Genomic DNA, 25,697 nt, shown 5'->3' on the forward strand with positions numbered 1-25,697 from the left:
AGCACGCCCTGAGTGTGATCAGTCAGAAGAATAAAATTCACACATTATTCCTCTCACCACAAATGTTGTCAAGCAGACAAGACATGTTTGTGTCTGCTTATAATGTCTTTAGCTTTGCACTGGAGCTATGAGGCTATTTTAGTTAACTAATATGGAAGTAACATCCCATCTATTCACACTGTGCCAGCTTCATGACTGACCAAAACTGGTTTGATAAACAGTTTAAAATAATCTCATGAAAGGTTTATATACAGGTTCTGGCACTTTACAAAATGCTGTAGTGTAGAAACATGGACCAAAAGAAAAGAGGTATTATAGCTAATAGCACGTCATCAGACAGAACAAACTTACGCAGGTCTCATGGAGATTCTTACAGAGAACGTATTCTATCCCCTTTTTACAGGTTAACACAGATCTGGGGCCTTAAAGCAACACTTGGGGGTATTTTTAACCTTAAAATCTACAGCCTCAAAATTATTGTGATGATCAACACACCTGTAATAGGTAGTACAGAGCCTCTGGCTTCACTAAACAGGCCCAGCACTGCAGAAACTATATTATGTAAATTTTGAAGGAGGGTAGGAAATGACACCCTCCATCCCACTTGATTTCAGGACAGTGCTGTAAACACTAACTTACATTTTTAAACTGTAGAAGGAGCCCAGAGAATAAAATACCAAATCTTACCTAGTGTTGTTTTAATGAAATGCCTGTGATAAGCTTTAGTAAAAATAAAATAAGGAACAAACCCTACAGCAGTGTTCTCCCCATCTAAACAGCCCTGTTGAGAATGGCTCATTTCAGCCCCTGTCATTTTAAAAGAGAATAAGCCACATCTCAAATCAGTACTAGAGCCCAGGAGTGAGGAGCAAGAAGCAGAAGCTCTGGATTTTAGCTGTTTTCACTCTGTTCTCTTTTTTCTCTATTCAAACTTGACCATATTTCATCACTGCCCTTATTTCTCTTGTTGTGTGAGTTATGATCCATTTATCCTATTCTTTGCAGACTCCCATAAACACGGGTCAAATGGTGTAATCGGAGAGAAATGAAGAAGGAGGCGGGACATTTTCAATGAAATTTTGATAAATCAAAATTTATCATTTTTAATCCCCCTCGTGTTTTCAGACCACAAAAAACTAATTAATTAAAAAAAGGGGTTGTTTCACTTCGTTAGTTCGTAGGTTTATATGTGCTCCAGAACCCCAAATAAATGAGCGCAAACAACGAACAAATGGTTTGTCATAATATTCCCCCTTTAACAATATAACAGATTAAGAAATGTATGTGATCTTAGCTGATAAAAACAGATAAGTTATTTTAAAAAAAAAACTATATATGTATGCATGTGTGTGTTTTTATTTCCCCACCAACTGCTTGGACCACTTTCTCTTCATGTACATTTCATAGTGATGCCCTGAAGAAAACTAGTAATTCAATGTCTACTTCTCACAAACAGCCCGCTTCACCAGCCTCACCCAAATACCAGCCTTTATTCAGCTTTCCTTAGAGTCTAAGACAAAGCTCTGCACCAAAATCAAGCCACGCAAAACAGAGGAACTTGTTCTGTTTCTGGGTCATCGTCAGACAGCAGCAGAGAAGGCTCAACAAGTTCCACTCTGCCTGCCGAGCCCTGATTGGCTGAGGCCTGTCCATCTCTTGCAGCTGATTGGTGGAGAGAGAGGCTGGTGAGCAGGATGATGCACACTGCCGTCTGGAGCACTGAGTGTCCCCGGAACGTGGGAGAATTACAAAGCAATATCCAAAAAGCATGTCAGCCACAGCTCTGCCCACGGCAGCAGCGCTGAATAAACCTCAGATATAAAGATGCACAAGGCATTCGGACAGATCTCTCAGGTGATGGAGCTTTACAGAAAAGAGCAGTGCATTTCACTGCATTATTCACAGATCATTGCTGTGCTTTTAAAGGGTTCAAGGAAAAAGAAATACACCAGTGAATATAGCGATGAAGCTTGTAAACTACCAACAATATTTCTTTCCACTTACACTTTTGATGTGTAATGACAACAGTTAGTCAACAGACTGGGATGATGTCATATCTTCCCTTCAAGTCCAATCAATGCATCACTTTATTCAGCTAGTCCTTTACAAGTGAAAGTATGCCAGAAGACATTACTGACTTGATGTAAACATGATAAAGCTATGTTATTATGCAACATCTTTCTGTGGAAAGCATTAAAAGCTTTTTTCCTTAATCCCTTTTGCCCCCTACATAAAACTCCCCGCATATGTTCATTACAGAACTGCTCATATAAAAAAGCATGATATAAGCACTGAGGCACAGAACGGACGGCAATAAAGCCGAACCGTCCCTAATCCTATTAGCCGAGTCCCTGAATGGAACAGGAGCTATTTAAAAATCTATCCCTGTCCCTTGGAAACACAGGAGATACAGAGTTGCAGTGGTGCCAGGGGTCAAAAGAGCATGAGACCCCCCCCCCCCCCCACACACACACACATACCACCCGCCACCATCCCACCTCCCCAAAAAAAACAAAGAAAAATACAACTAAAGTACAATAACCTTCAGACTGAAAGCTTCTGAGTAGCAATTACTGTTAAACAATGACTCCAGTTATCTTAGTAGTTCGACAGTAAAATGGTGTTATTTTTTCTCATTTATCTCATCTGGATGGAATGATATGGATGGTGCAGTGGGAAAAAAATATTTGATACACTGCCAATTTTGAAGATTGACAGTCATCTTGTGTTTCTTCCATGTTCCAATAATTGTGCCAACAGTTGTTGCTTTCTCACCAAGCTACTTGCCTACTGTCCTGTAGCCCAGCCCAGCCTTGAATAGCCCAGAATAGGAGGGCTTCTTAAAGATAAATTAACAGGTCTGTGAGAGCCAGAATTCTTGCTAGTTGGTAGGTGATCAAATACTTATTTCATGCAATAAAAGGAAAATTAATTATTTAAAAATCATACAATGTGATTTTCTGGATTGTTTTTTAGATTCTGTCTCACAGTTGAAGTGTACCTACAATTAAAATTTCAGACCTCTCCATTCTTTGTAGTTGGGAAAACTTCCAAAATAGGCAGTACATCAGATTCATCACTTATTTTCCCCACTGTATCTCCAAAAGGGTAAATTAGCAAAATGAAGTGGTAAATTTCAGTGGAAATAAATAGATAAAGTATTCCACCAATTCTCAAAAATTTCTATTGCTCCATACACCTTGAAACTACAACACAAATTAATCAGCACCTTGTGTTTTCATGTTATACCCAAAAATAAACAACAACAAAAGTAGAGATTCAAGGTTTTGTTTCAAATGTTCGTTTAAACAGAGCAGCTGTACTTCACATTGTGCAAATATTTCATTATGAACAAACCAATAGAAATGCTCCAAAATTTCTTGGAGTAAGATATGTGTTTCTTCTTTTGACAGTGATGGTATGTATAATGCAATGGCACAGGAATTTCATGAATGACTATCATTATGGGAACTAACATAATAAGAACATTTGCTTAAAATCACACACACATCTGTAAACAAACAGAACAGCTGCCTTAAAACACAGTATCTGTCCTTGGGTGTTCCACAGTCAAACCCCAAAGGCTGAAATAATATTTCAATAAAATTGTTTTCATCTTTCAAGGTGAACGAGGAAGTCAACATTTCTAAAACTGCTTTCATTCTTTTTGTATGTTACACTATATGGCAGCAGTCATAAATTTTCAGTTTTTCACTTCTCATTGCTCTCTAGCAGCTCACTACTGAGTCAGGTTTCATATACTTAAACTGCTGCTAAACCGATTGCAGTTTGGTAAAGTTAGTAACAGAACTGGCAAAATGGCCACTAAAGGCCTAGGACAAAGTGTTCAGAATTTCTCTGTACAGATTTAATCTACACAACTGTAGACGAGTTGCTGCTAAACTTTAGGTAACCCTGCTGTATTCTACAGTAATACATTTTCCATTTCTATCTATTGGTCTATATAGCCATTTTGCCATATTAAATCACCAGAAAAAAGATTCTCAAGTTCAGGTCCTATAAAAACTCTGTTCTGTTACTCACTGCCACTCCAGGATTTCAGCAGAGACTTGATGCTGATCTCGAAGAAGCCTGAGTCCTGCTGGCTGGCCATGGCTGCAGGCTGAGGGTCACTTAGTCTAAGCTTTCAGTGGTCGGTGGTCAGTGTTGTTTGGTTCTGGTGCTTATTTCCTCCTCCTGCCTGCTGCAGGCAGGTGGAGAGTGCTGCTGCCACTGCTGCTGCCCAACAGTGATGCGAAACAACGCGACTGCTGCCAAGAACAGACATTGCCCCTCCTCCTCTCCCTCTCTCTCTCTCTCTCTCTCTCTCTCTCTCTCTCTCTCTCTCATACTCTAAAGAGGCAGGTTGCTTTCCAGTGCTGGCTGAGAGGCTGCTGGTGGGCAGGCGGGTTAAAGCGGGGAGGAGAAATCCTCTTATCCTTGCGTGGTTAATTATAACCTCGGTTTGCCTGGATCTCTGGCCAGAAAGGGACGTTTACTATCAGTCCAGAGGCTGGCCGGACTAACTGGATATCCATAGCCAGATTTCTAGATACACTGTAATTTTATCACATTCAGGTATATATTTATGTTTTATTCATTCTGATCTTTTTGCTAATATTGTTGAATTTACACCCTTTAAACAACTCTTTTTAGTCTTAAGACCTTATTAAACCCTTTTTAGAACAGTCGAGTCTGACCCTGCAACACAGAGGCACAAACCACCTAAACAGTTTTGCATGAGCAGGTGTCCCCCAGACTTTTGCACCCACATCAGCTTCCAATAACCTCCACGAACTCTGGTTTGCGTGCAGTCAGCAACACTAGCCTCCTTCCTGATGCCACTGAGAGCAATCAGCTGACTGCCCATCTTCAGGAATCCCAAACATTCACCACATGCTAGGTCACCATGGACACTGCGTACACCTGCCCCACACCCACCCCCACACCCCCAGCGGCTAAAATCAATATCTCTGAGGAAAAAAAAGTGCTGATTATTAAAAGAATGCTTTCCTCATTGGCTGACATCACGTGGAATAAAGAAATGGAGGCAGGCGTTAACTCCCCACTTTGTTCAAATGTCCATCAATTGGAAGGATTTGAGATAGACACGTCCACCCTGAGATTACCAGCATGTCAGCTTTTTTTCCTCACATAATTATGCTGACCATTTAATGAAACAAGAGGGAGCAGTCTGTGGTCCAGTCCCCAAGAGAGACAACCAATCAATGATGTCCTATCAGTTCATTTCACTGGTGAAGTGGGTCTTTCTTCTTCAAAAACACTGATATATCTCCATATCTCAGACAGATACAGAAACTCGAACATCGCAGAGATTTTTACAGTATCGGTGCAGACTGATGTTAATAGTACATTTATTAATTATTTGGCATTATACAGCTTCATTTTTGTCATTTTATGACAACATTTTATCTTCGCTGCTAACGTACACGCTTCCAGCAATTTGTGCTACAAAAGTCTGTGTGATCAAACCAGACCTTTTAGCCTTTGCTCCCCATGCATATTAATGTGCTGTGGTACTAACCACTAACCACTACATACCAGATCCCCCACAAAGACTATGTATATATAATATATAAATATAATATATATATTATTCACAGATTAGAGAAGAAGCACTTTCATCTGCTGCTTTTATTAATGTGTTGGGGGACTAACTCTAACAAAAAAGTGGGGTAGGGTGCCTCCGGACCCGGGCTGCATGAACTACACTATTGCGAAATGTGTTGTTTTATAATATTTACTTTAACTTTATTTTAACTGGTGTAACTTTTAGTCAACTGTCTGTTAGAGTTTCCTCTGGTTTCCTCCCACAGTCCAAAAACACATGTTGGTAGGTGGATTGGCGACTCAAAAATGTCCTTAGGTGTGAATGTGTGTGCGTGTGTGTGTGTGTGTGTGTGTGTGTGTGTGTGTGTGTGTGTCGGCCTTCAAAAAACAGGTGCCCCCTCCAGGGTGTGCTCTCGCCTTGTGCTCAGTGATTCTGGGTAGGCTCTGGACCCACCGTGAACCTGAACTGGATAAGTGTTTACAGACAATAATTGAATGAATGAACAAACTCAACATCATGTTATTTGACCAGGGGCCTTAATACTTCTGTGATCTATGAACCACAGACAGACTGCAGTCTGGGTCTGGACGTAAATACATTTTGTACTAACAAAAAACACAACATCAGTGAGGCAAAATAAAAAGTTTCCTACCAACTTTTCTAAATTTTGAATGGCCTCCTTTAGTTGCTTGTGTTCCAGTCATGGAGCTTGTAAAACAATTTCAATCATAGCAATGACATCATTCAGCAGGAGTTAGCTTGTCGATTTGTGTTCGTCAAAAGCTGCTTAACGGATCGACAACAAAAGCAGTCTAAATTCATGTCCAAAAACTAAACTGGCAAGTCAAAAGTGAAAACTGTTCAGTGATTCAGCTAAAAATAAGGGTTTATTTGTCTCACACATTGACTTCTTTGGACTTTCAGCTCTCAAATTATAGTAAGTTTGATTAGCCTTGGGTTTCTCTGTGTAACTAGAATGTTCCAATAACCTGTTTTTGAGGGTAGATTTTGGTTACAAAAACAGCTGACTCTGAAGGCAACTATAATAACGGATTCATCTGATATGCACATAAATACACACACACACACACACACACACAGAGAGAGAGAGAGAGAGAGAGAGAGAGATAAATCTCCTCAGTCCCCTCTCTATCCACACACTTGTCACACTACTTGACCTTCATTGCATAACACGGTGGCTGCTGTTTGTGGGCCAGCGGAGCAGGCCATTTGCGCTGCAGTGAACAGAGAGTGTCTCTATTGTTCTCAGGTGAACGGAAATCCTCCCGGGCTTCTAATAAATGGAGGAAATGCTTATAAGGGTTAAAGCATTAGGGTCCAGCAGCACTGGAATCTCCCTCATAAGCTTTCACTATTGATTTCAATATAAGTGTGGTTTACTTCTCCATATCTCCGATAAAACAAAGTGCCCTGAGTGTTTTTTCAGCAAATGCCATGAAACAGGCACTTGTTTCCCTAAGGACCCATGGTCAAACATAATATCTTCAACATGTCAAATGGATCTTCACATAATGAAAACTTCATTAGGGGTTCTCTTCCTAGAACTTTTACATTATGTCATTTTTTTAAACTGATTTCTAAGAGTTTCTCCAAAGACTGAAACATTAAAAAGTTCTATATGGATCCAACATTGGTGCTGATATGGTATCACTTTATAGAACCAATTTTAGACGAGAACAATACACAATGTTCACATTATGTGAACGCTCTTTTAACTTCATATTCACATTGAAGGAACCCAACAGTGCTTCTCTTATGACATAGGATTATGCCCTGAGCCTCTGTTGTTGCTACTCTGAGCTCAGCACTACAGATGCTGCACTATGCAATATTTGGAAGCAGGGAAGAAACTGTGGGGGGAACCCAGGAGCAAAAGTACCACATTGCACAAAGGGTTCCTTTACAGAACCAGCTACAGAATGGATCCTTAGAGAATCAGCAGTGGTTCCTCAATGACTTTGTGCATAGAAGCCTTTTAATGACTTGACTGGACTACTGGCTTTATGATGTCCCTCAGACAAAACTGTGGGATTTAACACAAAACACAGAAAACATATCTCAATTTTAAATGACAGCACACTCACAGTTTGTGACCTCAGGACTGTCCAGCAGTGTTAATCTAATCAGATTTGCCTGCCACTGCTTGGGTCTCCCACTGGGCCAGATTATTACATAATTTACAGGCTGAATTATCTCCCAGTCTTTCAACCAAACCATTAACCAGCCACAGCTTAAGCAGAGAATGATGGGTTGAATTTGCTTCGAATCATGCAAAATGAGGAAGAGCCGTTAATGCACAGAAATCCTTAACACTGTTAGGATCATGGAACATGACCAATCACTTACAGGAGAATGCCAACACTTTCCATGCATTTCAAACTAAGATGCAGTCAAATGCCAAGTATCAGGTCATGGGGAAACAAACAAAAGCAGGGCTATATAAAGGTGTATATAACCTTCCAGAATTGGTCTGTGGAGCAGCGGAACTTCATTCTCTAGGGAAGAGGTCACTAATAGACAGACCACGGTCCAGGCCCAGATGTCCTATCCAGACCTGGACCTATAAATTATGAACTATTGAGAAATGTTTTGTTTTAAAATATACTTGCAACTTGTAGTCAACTGTCAACTATGGAAGCAAATCTGTCTCATCAGACTTTGAAATATTACCACCTTTGAATTGGTAGCACTGATTTATTTGCACTGAAATTATGCATCTGAAAGTTGTTACTTTTGAATTTAAGTCTTCAGATTTCCACCTTTGAATATTATGCTTCGCAATTATGCATCTGAATATAATTGCTCTTGAATTGAACTTGTGAATTTTCAAGAACACGTTTTCACTGTTATTATTCAAGGTTAATAATTTCAGATAAAAAAATTCAAATATATTCAGAAGTTTGTTCAAATTCAGATGCCAAAATACGAATGAAAAAATTCAGAGTACACATCCGGGATACAAAGGATAAGCAATTGATTCGTTAAATGCTGCACTAGTTGCATTCTGTCGCGGCAAAATACGAACACAACTTCCATACCTTGGAATTACTACACATTTAGCTTCCTTCCATGGATATTATCTCTTTATTTTCAAAGTGTCTCAAAAATCTGAAAGACTCACTGAAGAGACAATATAACAGACTATTGATATCCTGAAATCTGCTATTGGTATCAGATTGATAGTCAATAGTGAGGAGTTTGGTGTGTTCTCCGCGTGGGATTCCTCCTGGTGCTCCAGGTTTCCTCCCACAGTCCAAACACTGTTTGGTAGGTGGACCGGCTACTCAAAAGTGTCAATAGGTGTGAGTGTGTGAGTGAATATGTAAGTGTGATTTGCCCTCTGAAGGTCTGGCGCCCCCTCCAAGGTGTGTGTCCTGCCTTGTGTCCAGTGATCTCAGGTAAGCTCTGGGCCCAACCAGCGGTTAAAGACAATGAATGAATGAACTTTTCTAGTCATTACAGTACAGGTTTAGCAGTCAAGGAAACTCACAGAATAGTTGCATACGTTGTACATATCACGTGACATTACACAGTCAATCAGATCTGTGCAATACGAGAACTGTGAGTTGATTGAATGTCACACACAGGGCAGGGTTCCAGACATTAACAGGATAAAAATTTTTAAAAATTAGCTCACCAAAACGAACTAAAAGCTCTTTTGAGACATTTTGCAGACAACTGTCGGATTAGAATAAAACCAGAAATGTTATAAATAAGGACACAGATCACGTGTAGTGTAAGGCTTTCTCAGAGGAGTAGAAGCTGTTGCTGCAGCAAAAGAGGACAAACTATATAACTATATAAAAATTGATTCAGTGGTTAAAATAGATGTTCAAAAACCTATGAAAATACATTATACAAGATATCAGTTTGAAAGGAATCTCACTGTGCGGCCCCTCGGTGACGAGGCCCCACTCTGATTAGATCAGAAATGTAAAAGTGGGGTGTAAGCATGTTGTGTGATTAAGTCATTAGCAGTGAGGCTAAAGAGCTCTGAAGTCATGTTAAGCACTTATTAAAATCATTTTCTAGCTCTACTGAAGGGCAGGAATGTGAGAAATGTCTGAGTAACATAGACGCTGTGGTGTATCAGAAGCAACTGTACTCCCTCACTGCCCTTCTCTCCTCCCGACACTTCCCTCCCTCCTCCTTCTCCTCTTCACAGTCCTTCCATGTTTATCTTCACTTTCACTTCTGTCTCATTTTCAAAGTCTTTCCAAAACGCCTCACTTTATTTTCACACTCGTCCTCTAAGCGGCACTGGTCAGAAGTCTTCCTTATTTTATTCCAACACCACCTGACTTTAACACACATGCTAAAAATGGGGTCTGGAGACTGATGTTTCAGAGGATGTTTCTCCAAAACTAAAACTGAAAAGAATCTTCACATCAGCCATGTATCCCTTACTTGAAGGGAGCCATGTAATTACTAGATGAACAACACCAAAGAAGAGATCTCTTTAAAAAGTGTAGTTTCTCTTTGACAGCTGTAAGATCAGATATAGGCCCAAGTCTCCTGCTGCTCAGGTGTTTCTCTTGAGAAAAGAGCCCAGAAACCTCAACCGATCCTTCTCATAAATATTAGCAGAGATGTTATTGAAGTCCACAGACAGGAACTGAACCCCTTCTCAGTTTTCTGATATGATAAATCACTTGACATTAGTATCTGAGATATAAGTGCATCAACATCACATTTTGGTCTACTGTTGAGCCATAAATGAGAAACTACTGAGCAATAAAGTTTCTTTTGGGCAGTTCACGACACACCAACCCACAGTCATCTGGGTGTCCAACCACTTTCACAGATGTACCTATCACGCACCTTCAATTCAGTATGATTCTATAAAGAAATGTAGCTGCTACCAAGCAGTTCTCAAAACGTTATGTCTCACACACTCTGGAGTGGTACCTGCCAGTGATGTGTGTGTAGAAAGACACAGTGAACGAGGTGTAAACGTGGTGTTTTAGTATCGATATGTGAAATTCTTGAGGTAACCATTATAAACATGCTTGGATAGTGGGGCATTTCTCACTGGCCTGAGAGTTGTAGCTGCAAATTGTTGGTTACGTCTGTCCTGGCAAAGTGATCTGAAGAGTTGTCACTGTGCAAACCAATGTGTCCAAGAGTGTACTCAATAAAATAAATACTTCAAAAATAACACATTCTTGAACACGTCTCTGAGTTAAAGGCAAAAATGGGTATGTGGGGGTCCTGACCACTGAAGAACACGGAGATCGGGCTGAACTGCAGTCTGTAATTGTAGAACTACAAAGTGGTCCTGTATGGTCAATGGAGCTGAGAGAATGGAGAGTGAATGTGTGTACAGACAGAGACAGAGAGAGAGTTTATACAAATAGACAATTAAAAAAGTATACATTTCTCCCTATAGAAAGTGATCCTTCCAATAACTTATATATATATATTTTTTTTTTTTTGTTTACTGTAGCTGCTCATCACCTCCTACATAGTCCGCTTTTTTCCAATACAATAAATACACCATCAAATATCAGTCAAATCTAATCATTTGAAAAATGGCAGCCTATTGTTTTAAGCAAATTTTTTTTTAATCTGCAGGTCTTGAGATGATTCTGATTGGTCAATTAAGACCACAAAATCACTTACAACCAGTGATTTCTATGCCACCATTTCTATGGTCCTTTTTTGTTTGTTTGTTTTGACTGATGCTATATAAGAATGGTTTCTGGTTCCCTTAAGAACCAATGTCTAGTCCTTTAAAGAGGCATTTCTGTAAAACAACAACAAAATATTTTAGTTGTATACAGCTCTGAAAGCATCCATCCCAGTCAATATCCATCTAAATGTCATTACATTTAACAGTGTAGATCTAACCACCTCATAAAGACCTTAGATTATCTGACCGACAGAGCCCAGTATGAAGTACTAAACACAGCCGTGTCTGACCAGCACCTACATGCCAGAATGGTGGGCCTCTTCTTGGAGCGCATCTTCTTAAACTTCCCGCGAATATCTCCAGTCAGACGCAGATCCACAGGCAAGCTGGCCATTTGCTCAGAAGTGACCCCATCCTGCTCTGTGGAGTTCAGCTGCTCGGGGTCTGGCATGTCCAGCTGGCGCCGTGCCAACACCGCCCCTCAGCGACTGTTTGTCTGAGGCATTGATGTCTGCTCCTGACCTCCTGCTTTATTTCCTGCTGTTTGTTACTTCTTTCTTTTTTTCACTCTCTCTCTTGTTCTCCTCAGAGACAGAGAGAGAGACAGTTGTGTTTTTATCCCGTGCTGCGGCCCTTGAGCGTGTGTGTGTGAGTATGAGTTTGAATGTGTTTTAACCCTCCTTACACTTGTCAGGGCAGTTTAGCCAGTTAGAGCGCGGCTCACAGAAATGGGCAGGTTGAGGATAAACGGGCCCTCCCTCTTTCTTACAGTTGAGAGAGAAAGAGAGAGAGAGAGAGAGAGAGAGAGAGAGAGAGAGGGAGAGAGAGATTGTCTTCTGTTTAGAGGGAGGAAGTGTGTGGTCAGCCAGAGTGTATATAACTTTCAGAAACTCCCCCCTAACTCGCAGCTATCACAAACAAGCCATTTCCTCAAGTCAGATGAATTCCACACAGCTGAACTGAGCATGCTATCTCCAGGATATTATATGCTTTTAACTTGAGCCAAAGGACTTTCACTAGGCTATAACTGCACGAGAGCCAAAGGTCACCTATTATTGATTTCATTTCTCAATCAAAAATGTCACAGAATTCTCCATCTCCACTCTCAGAAGTTGGTGACACAATCCAAGTACTCTTAGGTACACAAAGCAGATAAAAGTGGTTCAAGTGTGATTTTGTGGACAAATGCAATATATTGTTAACAACAGCTAACAACAGATGTCACCTATCTTCTTATACATCCCAAGGTCAAGTATGTCAAGTAGCTCTAGTAGCTGAAACTAAGGAACTGCATGTAAGGTAATGGAACCAGGGGATATTTCATAATTTGGGATTTCACATTAAGCTGGATAACTGTAGCAAAGAGAAAACATCACCCACATTTTGGTAAAAAAAAGAGGTGTATTTAAATTTGAAAGCCCCTGGGAACACATTTTTATATATTGAATATTTTTGTATAAAATTTAAATTGGGAGTTACATGATGAAAACACAAAGCAGATGAATAAACATTTCAAAAAATCACTATATGCTCTTATCAGACCTCTTAAAGAGCAATGTGGGACGGGTTCCAATATTCTAAAGAACGCATGTGACTGAGAGCCCTCAATGTCAATGGAGAACAAAGTGTTATTTTACCATGGAACTACACACAGCCTTGAGAGAGAGAAGCTAACTATTTTTTAGCTTTTTACTTTGAATAATGGTTGTGATTTCACTGATCTTTAGGGTTTACTGAGATTTGGATTTTGAATTTGCCCAAAAATATATATATTTGAGATCGACTCCCCATTTCAGCCTTTACACGTGTAGCAAAAATTGAGTTACATGCCCATTTATAGATACATAACAAAAGGCACACGTGGAGGATCTGAACCAGTGACAAGTATATTCAGTGCAAGGCTCCAAACAAGTGCAATTTTTTACACAGTCTGAGACTCAGAAAGAGCACCAAGTTTACTTGGTTTGAGGCTTGGATGGAACACACAGTTTACTTAGCATGAAGACCCAGTATAAGGATGCTCAGATATGAAGAGAGCAAGGAGCCATGTTAGCCTTAGGATTTGTCAGAGAAACTTACCTAAGAATTACCCATTTTAAGATAATCTTGTACATTCTACATAAAGAGGAGCAGTACTAGTAAAACAGTGCAAATATTTATTACACTTTAAGAATATATTCCTAAGAAACAATTTGCACGTTTACATTGACATGAAGCCATGAAGAGCCAGGTAAAATTAGGAAAAAATCTCAAATTTAGGTTTAATATGGTGGAAGCCTTTGTGGCTTTGTGAACCATTTTAAAAGCTCTGCTAGAAAGAATCATTCGATCATTTTTCTGTCAAAGGGAAGAAGTGTCCTTTTAAGACGCAAATAACCATCTAAACCTTCAACTGCTTCTTTGAGTCAGATTTAGTAAAGAGTTTATAAAGAACTCTCATTTTTTTTAAGAGAGAACAGGAGCTGTCACTAGTTCTTCTCCTGTAGGACCCACATGTAATGTACTAAGTAATTGAGCTAAAATTTTACTCTGTTTTGGAAAGATCGTCAAGGTGAGTCTCTCCCCCAGACTCAGCAGGAAGTCCTACAGGCCTGCTGGTACTTCCACCATAACAGCAACTAGCTTGTATTTACTGTTTAGAGATTCAGGATCACTACACTGGGCTGTTCATATCGACTCCTACACACACACACACACACACACACACACACACACACACACACACACACTCAAAAACACAGACCTGTTATAGGTCTCGGTGGTTGCTGTATAATAGATGTCAGCTCATAAATAAAGACAGAGGCATTCTTGTAAACCATTTCTGCCACTTTCCATCTGCACGTCCAAACGAGACAAAAGTGGTCCACACCTAAGTGAAAGAGTTTTTTCCACAGCTGACCCACATGAGCAATACAAGAGAGCTGTGTTTGTGCTTTAAGGCGTTTTCTGTTTTAGAAAGCTCACTAGGCTGCTGAAGAAAAGACCTTCTGTGTGCCAGGAAAACCACTTTCTAATGGACGTACACACCTGAGTGTTTCCATTTTTAGTATATGGCTATTTTTCATCATCGCTGAGTGAATCAAAAGCACTGTGCAAGCAAGACTCAACAATTATACAGTACCGTAGGAGTTAACATTTAACTAGGACTCAATTTCAAGTGAGATTTGTGATATAATTTCTCACATTTGAAATTTGTACACAGCATGGCACACTTTATTTGTAACAAACATATTAACATATATGTCTCTTTGTATAAAACAAGTCTGCAATGACACTTGTAGTAAAAAGAGCTTAGACCTGCCGTCTCTGTTTTCCTATTTCTATTTGACTGAAATCTGGTTAGATTGGCACTTATTGTTATAGACAGTAAATTATACAGCACTTTTCAAGTGTCTACAGTGATATTTCATCCTTCAGAATGCCACTCTACATTGATCCCACACTTGTGGAAATCAAAAGTGATTTGTTGTTTTCTCTTTGTTTTCTATTTGTTACTGGCTGATCTGACATACCGGCCTTCAGTAGAGTTCCTGAAGCCTAACCAATGTGACAGCTAACTTGGCTACATCCACTTAAAGGCAATAAATAAAATATATACTTATAAGCTTCATTCCTACTGAACGTTTTAAACATTTATATTTCCAACTGAATAACGAAGTAAGAGTTTAACTACAAATGCTACAGGGTTTAAATAGAAACAGAATGGTGACTCTGTTGAAGTATTTTAATATAAATTTTAATAAATAACATATTTTATTTCATATCTGTGGTATAATATGCAGACAGTCTCCAGAGTAAATGACTGAGCTCTATCGGTAGAACATCTAATCACTGAAAGTGTAGTATTGCCACGTTCTTGTTAAATGTTTTGATGTGCCAACGTAGGCTGTTATGTTTTTTAAACCAGTGTAGGCACTGACAAATAGGTGTGTGTGTGTGTGGCCAAACCTGAAATATAGGTCAGTCTTGCCAACTGCAATTCAGCATACCCAGGAGACACCTTCAGCTAAATACCAAACACACTAACATAAACAAATGCAGAGAAAAAACACACACACACACACACACACACACACACACACAAAGACATACATACGACTCTGTTTTCAAGGTAAGCGTGAATGAATGATAACAAGTGTGAACTAAGGTGTTATATTCCCTATAGTGCAGGAGTTACTGCAACATAAACACTAACCAATGGCTATAGAGTATTTTCAACCTGAATGCCTCTGGACACTTTTTTTTCCATTCATTCATTATCTGTAGGGCGACAGAACTGCTTCAAATTCTGCAGCACTCACAGCTCAACACTCTTGGATGAGAACACTAAACCCCATTTCCGTTGCATCAGCTAAGAGATGGCTAGGATCATGCCGAGGGTAGAGGGAGGGCTAACCTACCCACCCAGAGACAGTGAGGCCAGACATGTACTCTGCTTGATATTTATAGTACCATAAACCAGGAAGACTGTAGACATCTTGACTCCAATCTTATGTTTCTCAGCTCAGAGTCCGTAATCTCTGCTAATCAGGAAGCTTAGTCTATGTATTAATGAAACAGATAGAGCACTGATGAATGTTTGGTGATGCAACAGGGGCTGACCATGACAAACAATCCCACTGCTATTGTCCACAGCCCTGAATTCTCTTCCTGGTAACGTATAACAGTGGTCACCCACAAGAGATCCATCGTAGATTGAAGAATTCAGTTACAGCTTAAATTCAATTAAACTAGTCCAGCTGATTAATTCATTATGAGGATGATTAGCTTAAATATGTTAGTTGAGAGATGGCTAAGAGATCACTGGTCTACTCACAGACATAGCGGTTCAGCTGCTGAGTTGTCTGGAAGTGTTGGCAAAACTTATATGTGCAGTATGTTTAAAGGAAAATCCCTGCCTGCATATTCGATTGATCTGTACGGCTTGTGAGATTGTCCTGAACTGTGCTGTGAAAATGTGCCTCTACTGAAAATAAAAGCCACAGTCTGATGACGAATGTGTGCTTGGGTGCGGAAAATAAAAAGCAGTGAGAGCGCATAAACATTATTTCACACCGTGTGCAATTGTTAGAGTTCCAGGTCCACAAATGAATGTGCTAGCACTGAAAAAGTGTTGTGTTTTTTTTATAATTAATATCAATCCATTTTTAAAAAATGTTTTGCCCTTTAAAGTACATTGGACAACTGTAAGACTCATTAAAGGAAGAGTACACGTTCTGGTTTCTGTGGAATGGAAATGGTTTTCATGGAACTGGATATGATGCTTTGTAAAAAAAAAAAAAAGCTATAAATAATAGGCTAAATACAATGATATAGTCAGTGAAAGTGATATTATATGTTTTCGCAACATAATTTTACTGTACAATGCATGTCATATAGACGTACTCTAACCAATTAGAGGTTATGTATATTTGCAGTGCAGCGCTTCAGGAAAAATAAACTCTCTATACAAGAGCGCCATCTGTTGTCTGGGATAGTGCAGTGTGATTAGACCTTGCCTATCTATAGAAAGAAAATGTTATGTCCATGCACATAATGAGCAAGTAACATAGCCATGCACACTCACACATGAAACACATCAAATTTTTTTTAACTACATTTTTATGATACAGGTTCCATAAAATGAACATAAATCATATAAATTTGCAATACAAAACACTTCTACCGGTCATATTCTAACTGCAAAAAATGCTTTCTGAAGCATAAATAAGATGCAGGAGAATATTCGAACTAACCACATCGCAGAAACGAGGACCAGACAGCTGTCCAGCCGAGGAAAGTAACACCTCAACAAACTGTTGCCATGGCGAGGAGCTTTTGGGTTTGCAGTGCACAGCGAGGCCTGGTGAATAATTTATCAGCATCTATTATTAGTATAAACTCATCCAAAGTTAATTGCACTGAGGCAGAGCCTTCATCTCTAACTTCTGAAGAACAGGAACGACCAATGCACCAGACGACATTCCTGCAGGCTAGGGAATGAGCCACTTTACACAAACCATTCCTAGATTATATAGACAGATGGTATTTTATAAATGCATGTATGTAGCTGCTTAAAAACAGATTCTACCAAACTCTCAATGTTTGTAACCTGCAGTTGAAATACAAATACAGTCATTTGGAGGTGTTTGGTGTGAAATTATTGTTCACATTCTCAGTGAAAACTGTTCACACTGGTGTTGACAGTAACCCGGCAACTGTGTTTAAACCTATAAAAGCTACAAGAAATAAGTGATTACATGAAATACACTGACAGGGGCTGGTTTCCGAGACACTGTTTTATATAGTTTTGAGAAAGCTTTTTTGGACAAAATCTTTAAAATTGATTCACAGCAGATACATAAATGCACTGTAAGCAAAATAATACTGAAATAAATCAATAAATGAAACCAAGGGTGTGTTCTTGCCTTGCGCCCATTGATTCTTGGTAGACCCCAGGTTACAAAATGTGCTACCATGCCCTCCCCGCACATTCATGCCCACATTCACTTCATTCATACATGAAAGTAGTTAGCTGGCACCTATGCAAATGTCTGCATATGACACCTATAGCTACTAGGGAGACCAGACGTCCTCTTTTCCCCGGACATGTCGTCTTTTTTAGACTTAAAAAAATGTCCGGGTGGAATTTCACAAACGTCCGGGATTTTGTTTTTCTAGAGTTTACATAGAACTTCGAGAAGTGTTTCGTTCACAAACTAGTCCCGCCCTCCCCTACTCCGATTGGTTCGCTTGAGTGAGAAGGGGGCGTGGTGAAGTAGCCTAAAATCTTCTGATTGGACGGTCTGACAGTAGAGCTACCGTTATTGGTTGATAACCTTCTTTGTAAACTTTTAATTGGTCAGTCTGCACGTCAGTAGTCCTTGTTTACGTCAGGCAAAGCTCATGTACCTACCCTCATCTCGAGCAGCTATGCCGAAACGTAAATGTAAGTTCTCGGATGAATTAAAAACGAAATTCCCATGTTTTCCCATGTGTAGCAAATAAAGGTGTAAAGGACACCCTAACAGCTATATGTTGCCAAATATGCAGATGCAGAAGTTTAAACCAGCCTTAAATGATAAATGTGCTATATTTAACTGATAAATCAAACAGTCAGATAATTACCCTTTCCACACCAGTCACATACATACACAAATCTTTCCACAACTTCCTAGTTGCCTCTTCCAGTCTGCTGATGCCTTTTCTGACCTCACAAAGCTCTAAATAAATATTTAAAATTAAAATAAAACACATACACAATTTCCCACTTATTCCAAAATGTGCAAAAATTTATATAAAACTAAAGTACCCTAAAGTTGTTTTTTATTACAGAATTCAGATTAATTTAAGGTCATTTAATTGTGGAAAAACATAATATTGTATTATCATCATAGAACAGTATGGCGCTCCACATGGGTTTATGGTTTGATGGAGCTCCATCCAATACATTCGAGATGAGTTGTAGTGAGTAGGTGACCAGGCCATAATACTGTGTTATACATCATCAATTGGTTTTGCCCTGATTGAGGTAAATACATGGCTAACCCCCCGTTCACACTAACAGGTGACACCTATATGTGCAAAGACATATCACGTAAAACAAGAAAAGAAGAAACATCAGTTATAAGCCTCTCTTCCACATTTAAAAATGTCACACGGTTGAGAATAGGATTGAAATGGTTGGAACAAAACTTTCAGAAAGCAGAAGCTGTGGGTTTGTCATTTGCCACTTGTTACCACTTGCAGCTACAATCCACATTCTCCCATAAGAAATTACTGATTGCTTGAGGCCTACTAGTGTGAAAACACGATAAAACCATTACAGACGTTGACTCAGACCATGTTGAGCTGTTATGTAATCTCAAATAGATTTTCTGAATATGAAGCTATGACTATTTTATCAATAATTCTGCAGAAATATATGTAACATACACAGAAATGTAAGCAGCCGTTTTAAGTCATAGGGTGCCTGAGACCACACTGGCAAAGGGTATTTGAGATTGCCTTAGTAGCTTCAAGTTCAAACACTGGATGAAAAATCATGTCTTGACTAAGCAACGACCCTACACATGTGCTTTAAAATGTTAGCCACTTTTGATCAGTTACAGACTTTCTCAAAATGCAAAAGTCCTCATGAGAGTTAAAGCTGTGACGCTAAAAGCAGTATCAACATGGGTCAGCACTGCGATGTGCTCTGTATTCAGACTGCTCCATCAAACGCTGGCGCTTTCTGCCTGGCTGATAATGGGGGCTTTCAGCTCTCATCCTGCACCTGTCCCAAACACCACACGCCTGTCAACACTCGCAGGAGGAGCCAAACGTGCCTTTCACCCATTGAGAACCACAGAATCACCACTCAGAGGAGGAGATAAAAGCCCATTAACCAATAGGCACAAAGAGAAGCAGGTGCTAGGCCTGAGCTGACACTACAGTCAGAGACATTGCGGATTCAGTTACAGCCAGGTGATCATGTTCTTCTGTGCATCAGGCATTGGTACAGATAACAAGCCCTCATTGTCTGTCACTTTTTAGACAGGAAAAGGAAATAAACAGTTGGCAGGGGTCAAACTATAGGGTGTCAACTGACTAGGACAACACTAGAGGCCTCAGCGGTGCAAACTGGAGCATGCCTGGCTATTGTGGCTTTGTCACTTGCGTGTGTCACCTCTTTATTCTCTATAAACCTGTCTTTGAACAGGCTGCATGTATAATTATACAGATATCAGCTCACAGGGAATGGCCAGTGGAATATTGTGTAAAGGAATACACATGAAGCTATAAAATACTGAAGAGCGGAGGAGGAGGAGGAACACGATTATGTAAATGTGAACAGACCATAAAGGCGCTGTAATCCCACACATATATTTATAGCAAAAAAGGCACTAAACACAGCTCTCTGGTTGCCTGAGAAACAAGCAGAGCTTTTATTCCGATCAAAGCAACACAGCCGAATAATATTTGTCATGTAATAAGTAGTCAGTACGTCCTAATTAACCCGACAGTAGCATCTACTGAGCCCTATATCAGTGGAGCACTTAGAAAGATGTCCACCAAAGTTTCAAAAATGTTCTGCATACTTAAACCCTACATTTATATTAGTCTGATGTAAAATACACCATCCCATAACTTGCCCATTCAGAATAACTGATCAAAACCAGACGTGTGAAACTTTTTAATGCCACCATAGGACATTATGGGAAATGGTTAGAAAAACAGCCCGACAACACAGGCATTGTTTTATGATAGTTTTGAGTTAAGATTTTGGCCTATAACTTGTTATTTTAAACCATTCATAATGGAATAACAGGTGTACCACTGGGCTGCTTGCACTACCACAAATGCAGCCTCTTCTACTCACAGGAAATCCAGAATCTGAGACTGGAAAGGAGGAAAATCATCTGGCGAGGAGAAAGGCCAACCTGGAGGAACAGGGATGCCTTGCCCTTTAGCGCGAGGATGCCTTGCACCATGTGTAACCTTTCCAGAGACAACTATCAACACCCCAAAAGTGGAATATGAGCCGTGTTTACAATTTATCTAGGACAGGTGCTCTACCAACTCGACAAAGTTGATTTGTATACTACCTATGCTTGATGGTTGTCTGCCAAGATTGGGTTCTGTAGGGTGGGAGTCATTCCCATTCTTAAAGGAAAGGCCAACTTGCTCTCTCCCAGGTTGGAAATTTGGCACTCCATGGGTCTTACCTATACATTTTTCCAAGTTTGACACTTGAAATCCGCATGGCTGGATCTGTGGTGGAACACGCAAATCAATGGTACCTCTGTCACAGAATATATTTGTGTTGTAGGCATCCAAAGCGTTGGCTCACCATCATCATCACCAATAGGATGTTATGCTGTAAAAAAAATTGTGTTCCTCTACAAAGCACCATTTCACAAAATGCCCTGAAAGCGTCTGTATTAATTTCACTATTAAATTGGGACAGTCTACGACTTTCCCTGTAAACACACCCCTAAAGCATAGAAAAAGTATGTTATCTCTTAAGACAACTTTACCACATTACTCATATTTAACATGGTAGCTCAGTTGAAAATAATAAAAATAAAGTAAGAAAAACTGCAGTACACTAAAAAGAACAATACAATAGATCAAGCATTATATAGACATCAATCTTTCCAAATAAAACATGGCACATGTTAATCATCCCAAACATCAATGCCAGTTAAAACCAATGTGCATATTCTCTACAGCCCATAGTTCACATTCACAATGAAGGATCTTACATTTATCTTTGCAAAGGTTAAAAGCTTACATATCCTTCTGTTATGTGGTCTAAACATTACTGAAGTTGCTTCATGGGGATTTTAAGGAATTTTTAAAGGAATGTCCCAACCCAGTGGACCCAGAGGTTTAACAATTCCATGTCCAACATTTAACATATATTTCTACTGCACATAATAATAACAATAATAATAATAATAATAATAATAATAATAATAATAATAATAATAATAATAATAATAGCACTCCTTTTGAAGAATAAAAAAGAGAAAGCCTTCTAAATATCTGCATATTTCAGTTATGGAGAAAGTCGTTTAGTATTTTGAAATAATTTAAAGTAATTGGAGAACAATATATTCAACCAGTGTTTTGATTAAAGTAAATGCAGTAAAGAATAGTTTGGATTTTTCTGCCTAATAACACATTGCATTGATTAACCATAACATTAAAATAACCTCCCTGTTTCTACATTTACAGTCCATTTAATCAGTTCCACTGACCAGATGTGAACTGTATAGTTCAACTATTATGGACTTTGTCAGTCTGTTGCTCTACACAACTTGTTAGCCTGCTTTCACCTTTTGGTTCAATGGTCAGGACGCCACTGGATGACCAAAGTACGTATGATTTGTTTGACAGATCACTAGCAGCAGTGACACTGACATGTTGGTGGTTATAACTATAGCATTTTTTAAACACAGTGTCCATTCACTGTCCGCTATATTAGACACACCTACCTTGTTGGTACACCTTGTAAACGTTAAGTCAGAGACAGCACCTCATCTGCAGTTGCACTGTTTGTGCTTCACTACTTCTAGTCCTTCATCAGTTGACAGAAGAGGCTGCCCACAAGATGCTGTTGCCTGGATATTTTAGGTGGGTATATTACTCTCAGACCAGCATTGACTGTGAATGGCTCTGTGCTGGGTCCTGACTATTAAAGGATGGGGAGAAAGGGGGCTGTCACAGAAAATAAAGCGACAGATGGAACACAATTTTTAACTGTAGAACTGCAAAGTGCACATACATTGTCAATGGAACTAATAAATTTGACAGTAAGAGTAAAAACAAGGTCATTTTAATGTTTTTGGTCTAAGGCAGAGAATGTACAAATAAATGAGTCAACGAACGAACGGATGAATGAATGAATGAATGAATGACTACAGCAGGAAGCAGTTGTTTCACTTGTCACATGAATACTTTACTAGCCATCAGGAAATACAGTGAAATATTAACTCAGCCACAGAACCACTGAGGCTTAAAGAGGATTTTCAAGCCTGTACTTGTCACATTTGGTAGTTTTAACCACTCAGGAGGTTAAAATAGGCTTTGTGCTGATAACAGACGCTCCAACACAAACATTTTCACATCAAAGGCTAAAGTATAAACCACAGGAGAGAAGAGAGTGTCGCTCTTATCTTTATCCCGACTCTGCACTTGTTGAAGCAGAAGCTCCAGCCTCCCACACAGTGCAGCTGCTACTGAAATAAAACCCAACCGCACTCTCCGTTCACTCAGTGTGATAAATATTTCACAGCTTTTACAACTGCGTTACATTTAAACACGACGCATTAAGCCGTACCTAGTAGTCGGTTTCAAGTAAATAAAGGTTTAAAGGAACTACAGACTGACCCTACCTTCGGAGAGTCACTTCCAACCACCGCATCCTCTCGGTTACAGCTCCGTTAAAGTGTCACGCAGAGCCGTTACAGACTCACAACAACTGTCCACCAACGCAACCAAACCCCGCCCCCTGCCCCTAAACTCCTCCCCTAGCAACGACACACTGAAAGATGGACCTACTTTAGCGCCTTTTAGCTTGTTAGCATCACAAACTACTACTCAGCTATTAGAATGTTTTAAATTTAAACAGCGTTCTCGTTCCAACATTCAGCAAAAACACAGGCCCATAATAGCAGCCAAACTGGGTGCTAGCATGTTTTTGTTTGCTCCAAATGCCTTCCATGGTCAGTGAAGGGACCAGGATGGGTTAAACCTAGGGACCAGAGACAGTGCCTCTAAAATATAGTAATTCACTATTGGCCCATATAAGCCACATATGGGCAGTGTGAAGTGTTACCGGGCTGCATACACGTATTCAATATAGACAGCCCACCAAATAATAGCCTCTCTATGAACACTCCCAGTGCCCATGCCCATATAGAACCCAGTTAACCCATGCTGTACTACGCATGTGGGCCCCATTGAGGTGTGCTGCCTGGATAACAGCCTTAAGTGCATATTATTATCATCCAAACACCATTTACCAAGAACCTCTCCAGTGTTGACAAGTATTATGCTGCTTCTCTTAGTATCTCAGTAATATTTCCACACTACTAAAATTCATCTAAAGCTCATTGTACCGTTACTTAATATGGCTCTTAACAGTCTCAGAAATGCGCCTTAACAGTTACACTACTCACAAAAATAGTCTTAGTATATTTTGCAACACTGGTTGTGGATAGTAAATAAAATAACTGATTCTGTTACTGCTAGTTTCTAGCATTGCTACTGTAAGTAAGTAAATAAATAAATAAATACAATCTTCCTAAATAACAAAAACCCAACTTCAACAGCTGAATTATGCATTTTTATTAAATAATTATTCTTTAATATAAAATATGATTACTGAACCCAGAACTCTCTTTATATACATTAGTAAGTTAACAGAGTTTACTTACTGCTGAAGGCAAAACGCAGATTCACAGAGCTACAGTTCAGTAAATTTGTATTTTAGAACAGGACAAGAAACAAAAGTCAAAAACAGTAGATGTAATTATAAATTACAAAGAAATTCAACAGAACTGTCAAAATAAGAGCATTTTCATTCATTTGATTTCCAGTCGAAAAGATCCTTAGAGACAAGTGTATAATTTTTACAGCCTCAGAAAAAAATTTAATACTGGAGATATTTATTTAATAGTAAATTAAACAAAGCATCCATCAACAAGTGCAAAAACAGTATTTACTTTGACAACTTTTTTTTGTTTGTGCACCCAGCTGCCACATTGACACTTTCATTCTTCCCATTTTATAACAAAAGTCATTTTCTTTAACATAAAACTTTATAAAGAACTCCATAAAACTTTATAAAGAAGCCTCTTTATAAAGACATAAAAAAAATCACACAATCCACTACCCACACACACCTCAGCTGCCTTAAGAAACCTTAGTCTTTTGCCCCTAGATTACATAGAAGATAATCCACTTGCTTAGGAATGAAACAGGTTAAAGGAAAAGAATGGGATTCCTAAAACTGCAAGAATTTACATTTTGATAAACAAAAGAAAATCTAAAAAGATGAAAAACAAAAAAGAAATAAATAAAATACACGTGTTTCAATATATGCTTTTACTGTGACAAGGAAACTTGTGTCAACACTATACACTATATTGCTAAATATACACTATATTGCCAAATGTATTCACTCACCCATCCAATTAATAGAATACAGGCGTTCCAATAACTCCCATGGTCACAAGTGTATAAAACCAAGTACCTAGGCATGCACACTGTTTCTACAAACATTTGCGAAAGAATGGGTCGCTCTCAGGATCTCTGTGAATTGCAGCATGGTACCATGATTGGATGCCACCTGTGCGACAATTCCTGTCATTAAATTTCTTTGACACTAAATTTTCTAGTTGACTGTCAGTGTTATTATAACAAAGTGTATGTGATAGGGAACAACAGCAAGTAAGACACAAAATGGTAGGCTGTGTAAAATGACAGAGAATCGTCAGCAGATGCTGAGGCGCATAGTGTGCAGAGGTCGTTGACCAACTGCAGAGTCAATTGCTACAGACCTCCAAACTTGATTTGGCCTTCAGATTAGCTCAGGAATAGTGCATAGAGAGCTTCATGCAATGGGTTTCCATGGCAGAAAAGCTCGGTATGGTGATCCAGTGGACGTGTCTGGGTTTGGCTTTTGCCAGGAGAACGGTACTTGTCTGACTGCAATGTGCCCATTGTAACATTCGATGGAGGGGCAATTATGGTGTGGACTAGTTTTTCAGAAATTGGGCTCAACCTCTTAGTTCCAGTGAAAGGAACCCTTAAAGCTTCTGCATACCAAGAGTTTTTGAACAATTTCATGCTCCCAACTTTGTGGGAACAGTTTGGGGATGGCTTCTGTTCCTACATGACTGTGCACCAGTGCACAAAGCAAGGTCTATAAAGACACGAATGAATCAGTTTGGGGTGGAAGAACTTAACTGGCCTGAGTCCCAATCTTAACCCAATACCACA

The 25,697-nt window shown here is 39.3% G+C and overlaps 1 protein-coding gene across 5 annotated transcripts in view; it reads right to left on the minus strand.

Annotated features, from left to right (window-relative positions):
• frya (furry homolog a (Drosophila)) overlaps positions 1-23,185 on the minus strand; it is a 92,975-nt gene extending 69,790 nt beyond the window's left edge. For 2 of the 5 annotated variants that reach the window (XM_066661059.1, XM_066661050.1), the window contains exon 1: positions 11,526-11,676. In XM_066661059.1, the coding sequence (XP_066517156.1) occupies positions 11,526-11,676 (151 nt within the window). Of the gene's footprint in view, positions 1-4,044; positions 4,171-11,525; positions 11,677-23,086 lie in introns of those variants that run through there. The other 3 variants (XM_066661084.1, XM_066661068.1, XM_066661077.1) reach the window with 2 other exon arrangements.
• Positions 23,186-25,697: the final 2,512 nt, after the last annotated feature.

This window comes from Hoplias malabaricus, chromosome 1 (assembly GCF_029633855.1).
Source record: "Hoplias malabaricus isolate fHopMal1 chromosome 1, fHopMal1.hap1, whole genome shotgun sequence".
NCBI classification, from domain to species: domain Eukaryota; kingdom Metazoa; phylum Chordata; class Actinopteri; order Characiformes; family Erythrinidae; genus Hoplias; species Hoplias malabaricus.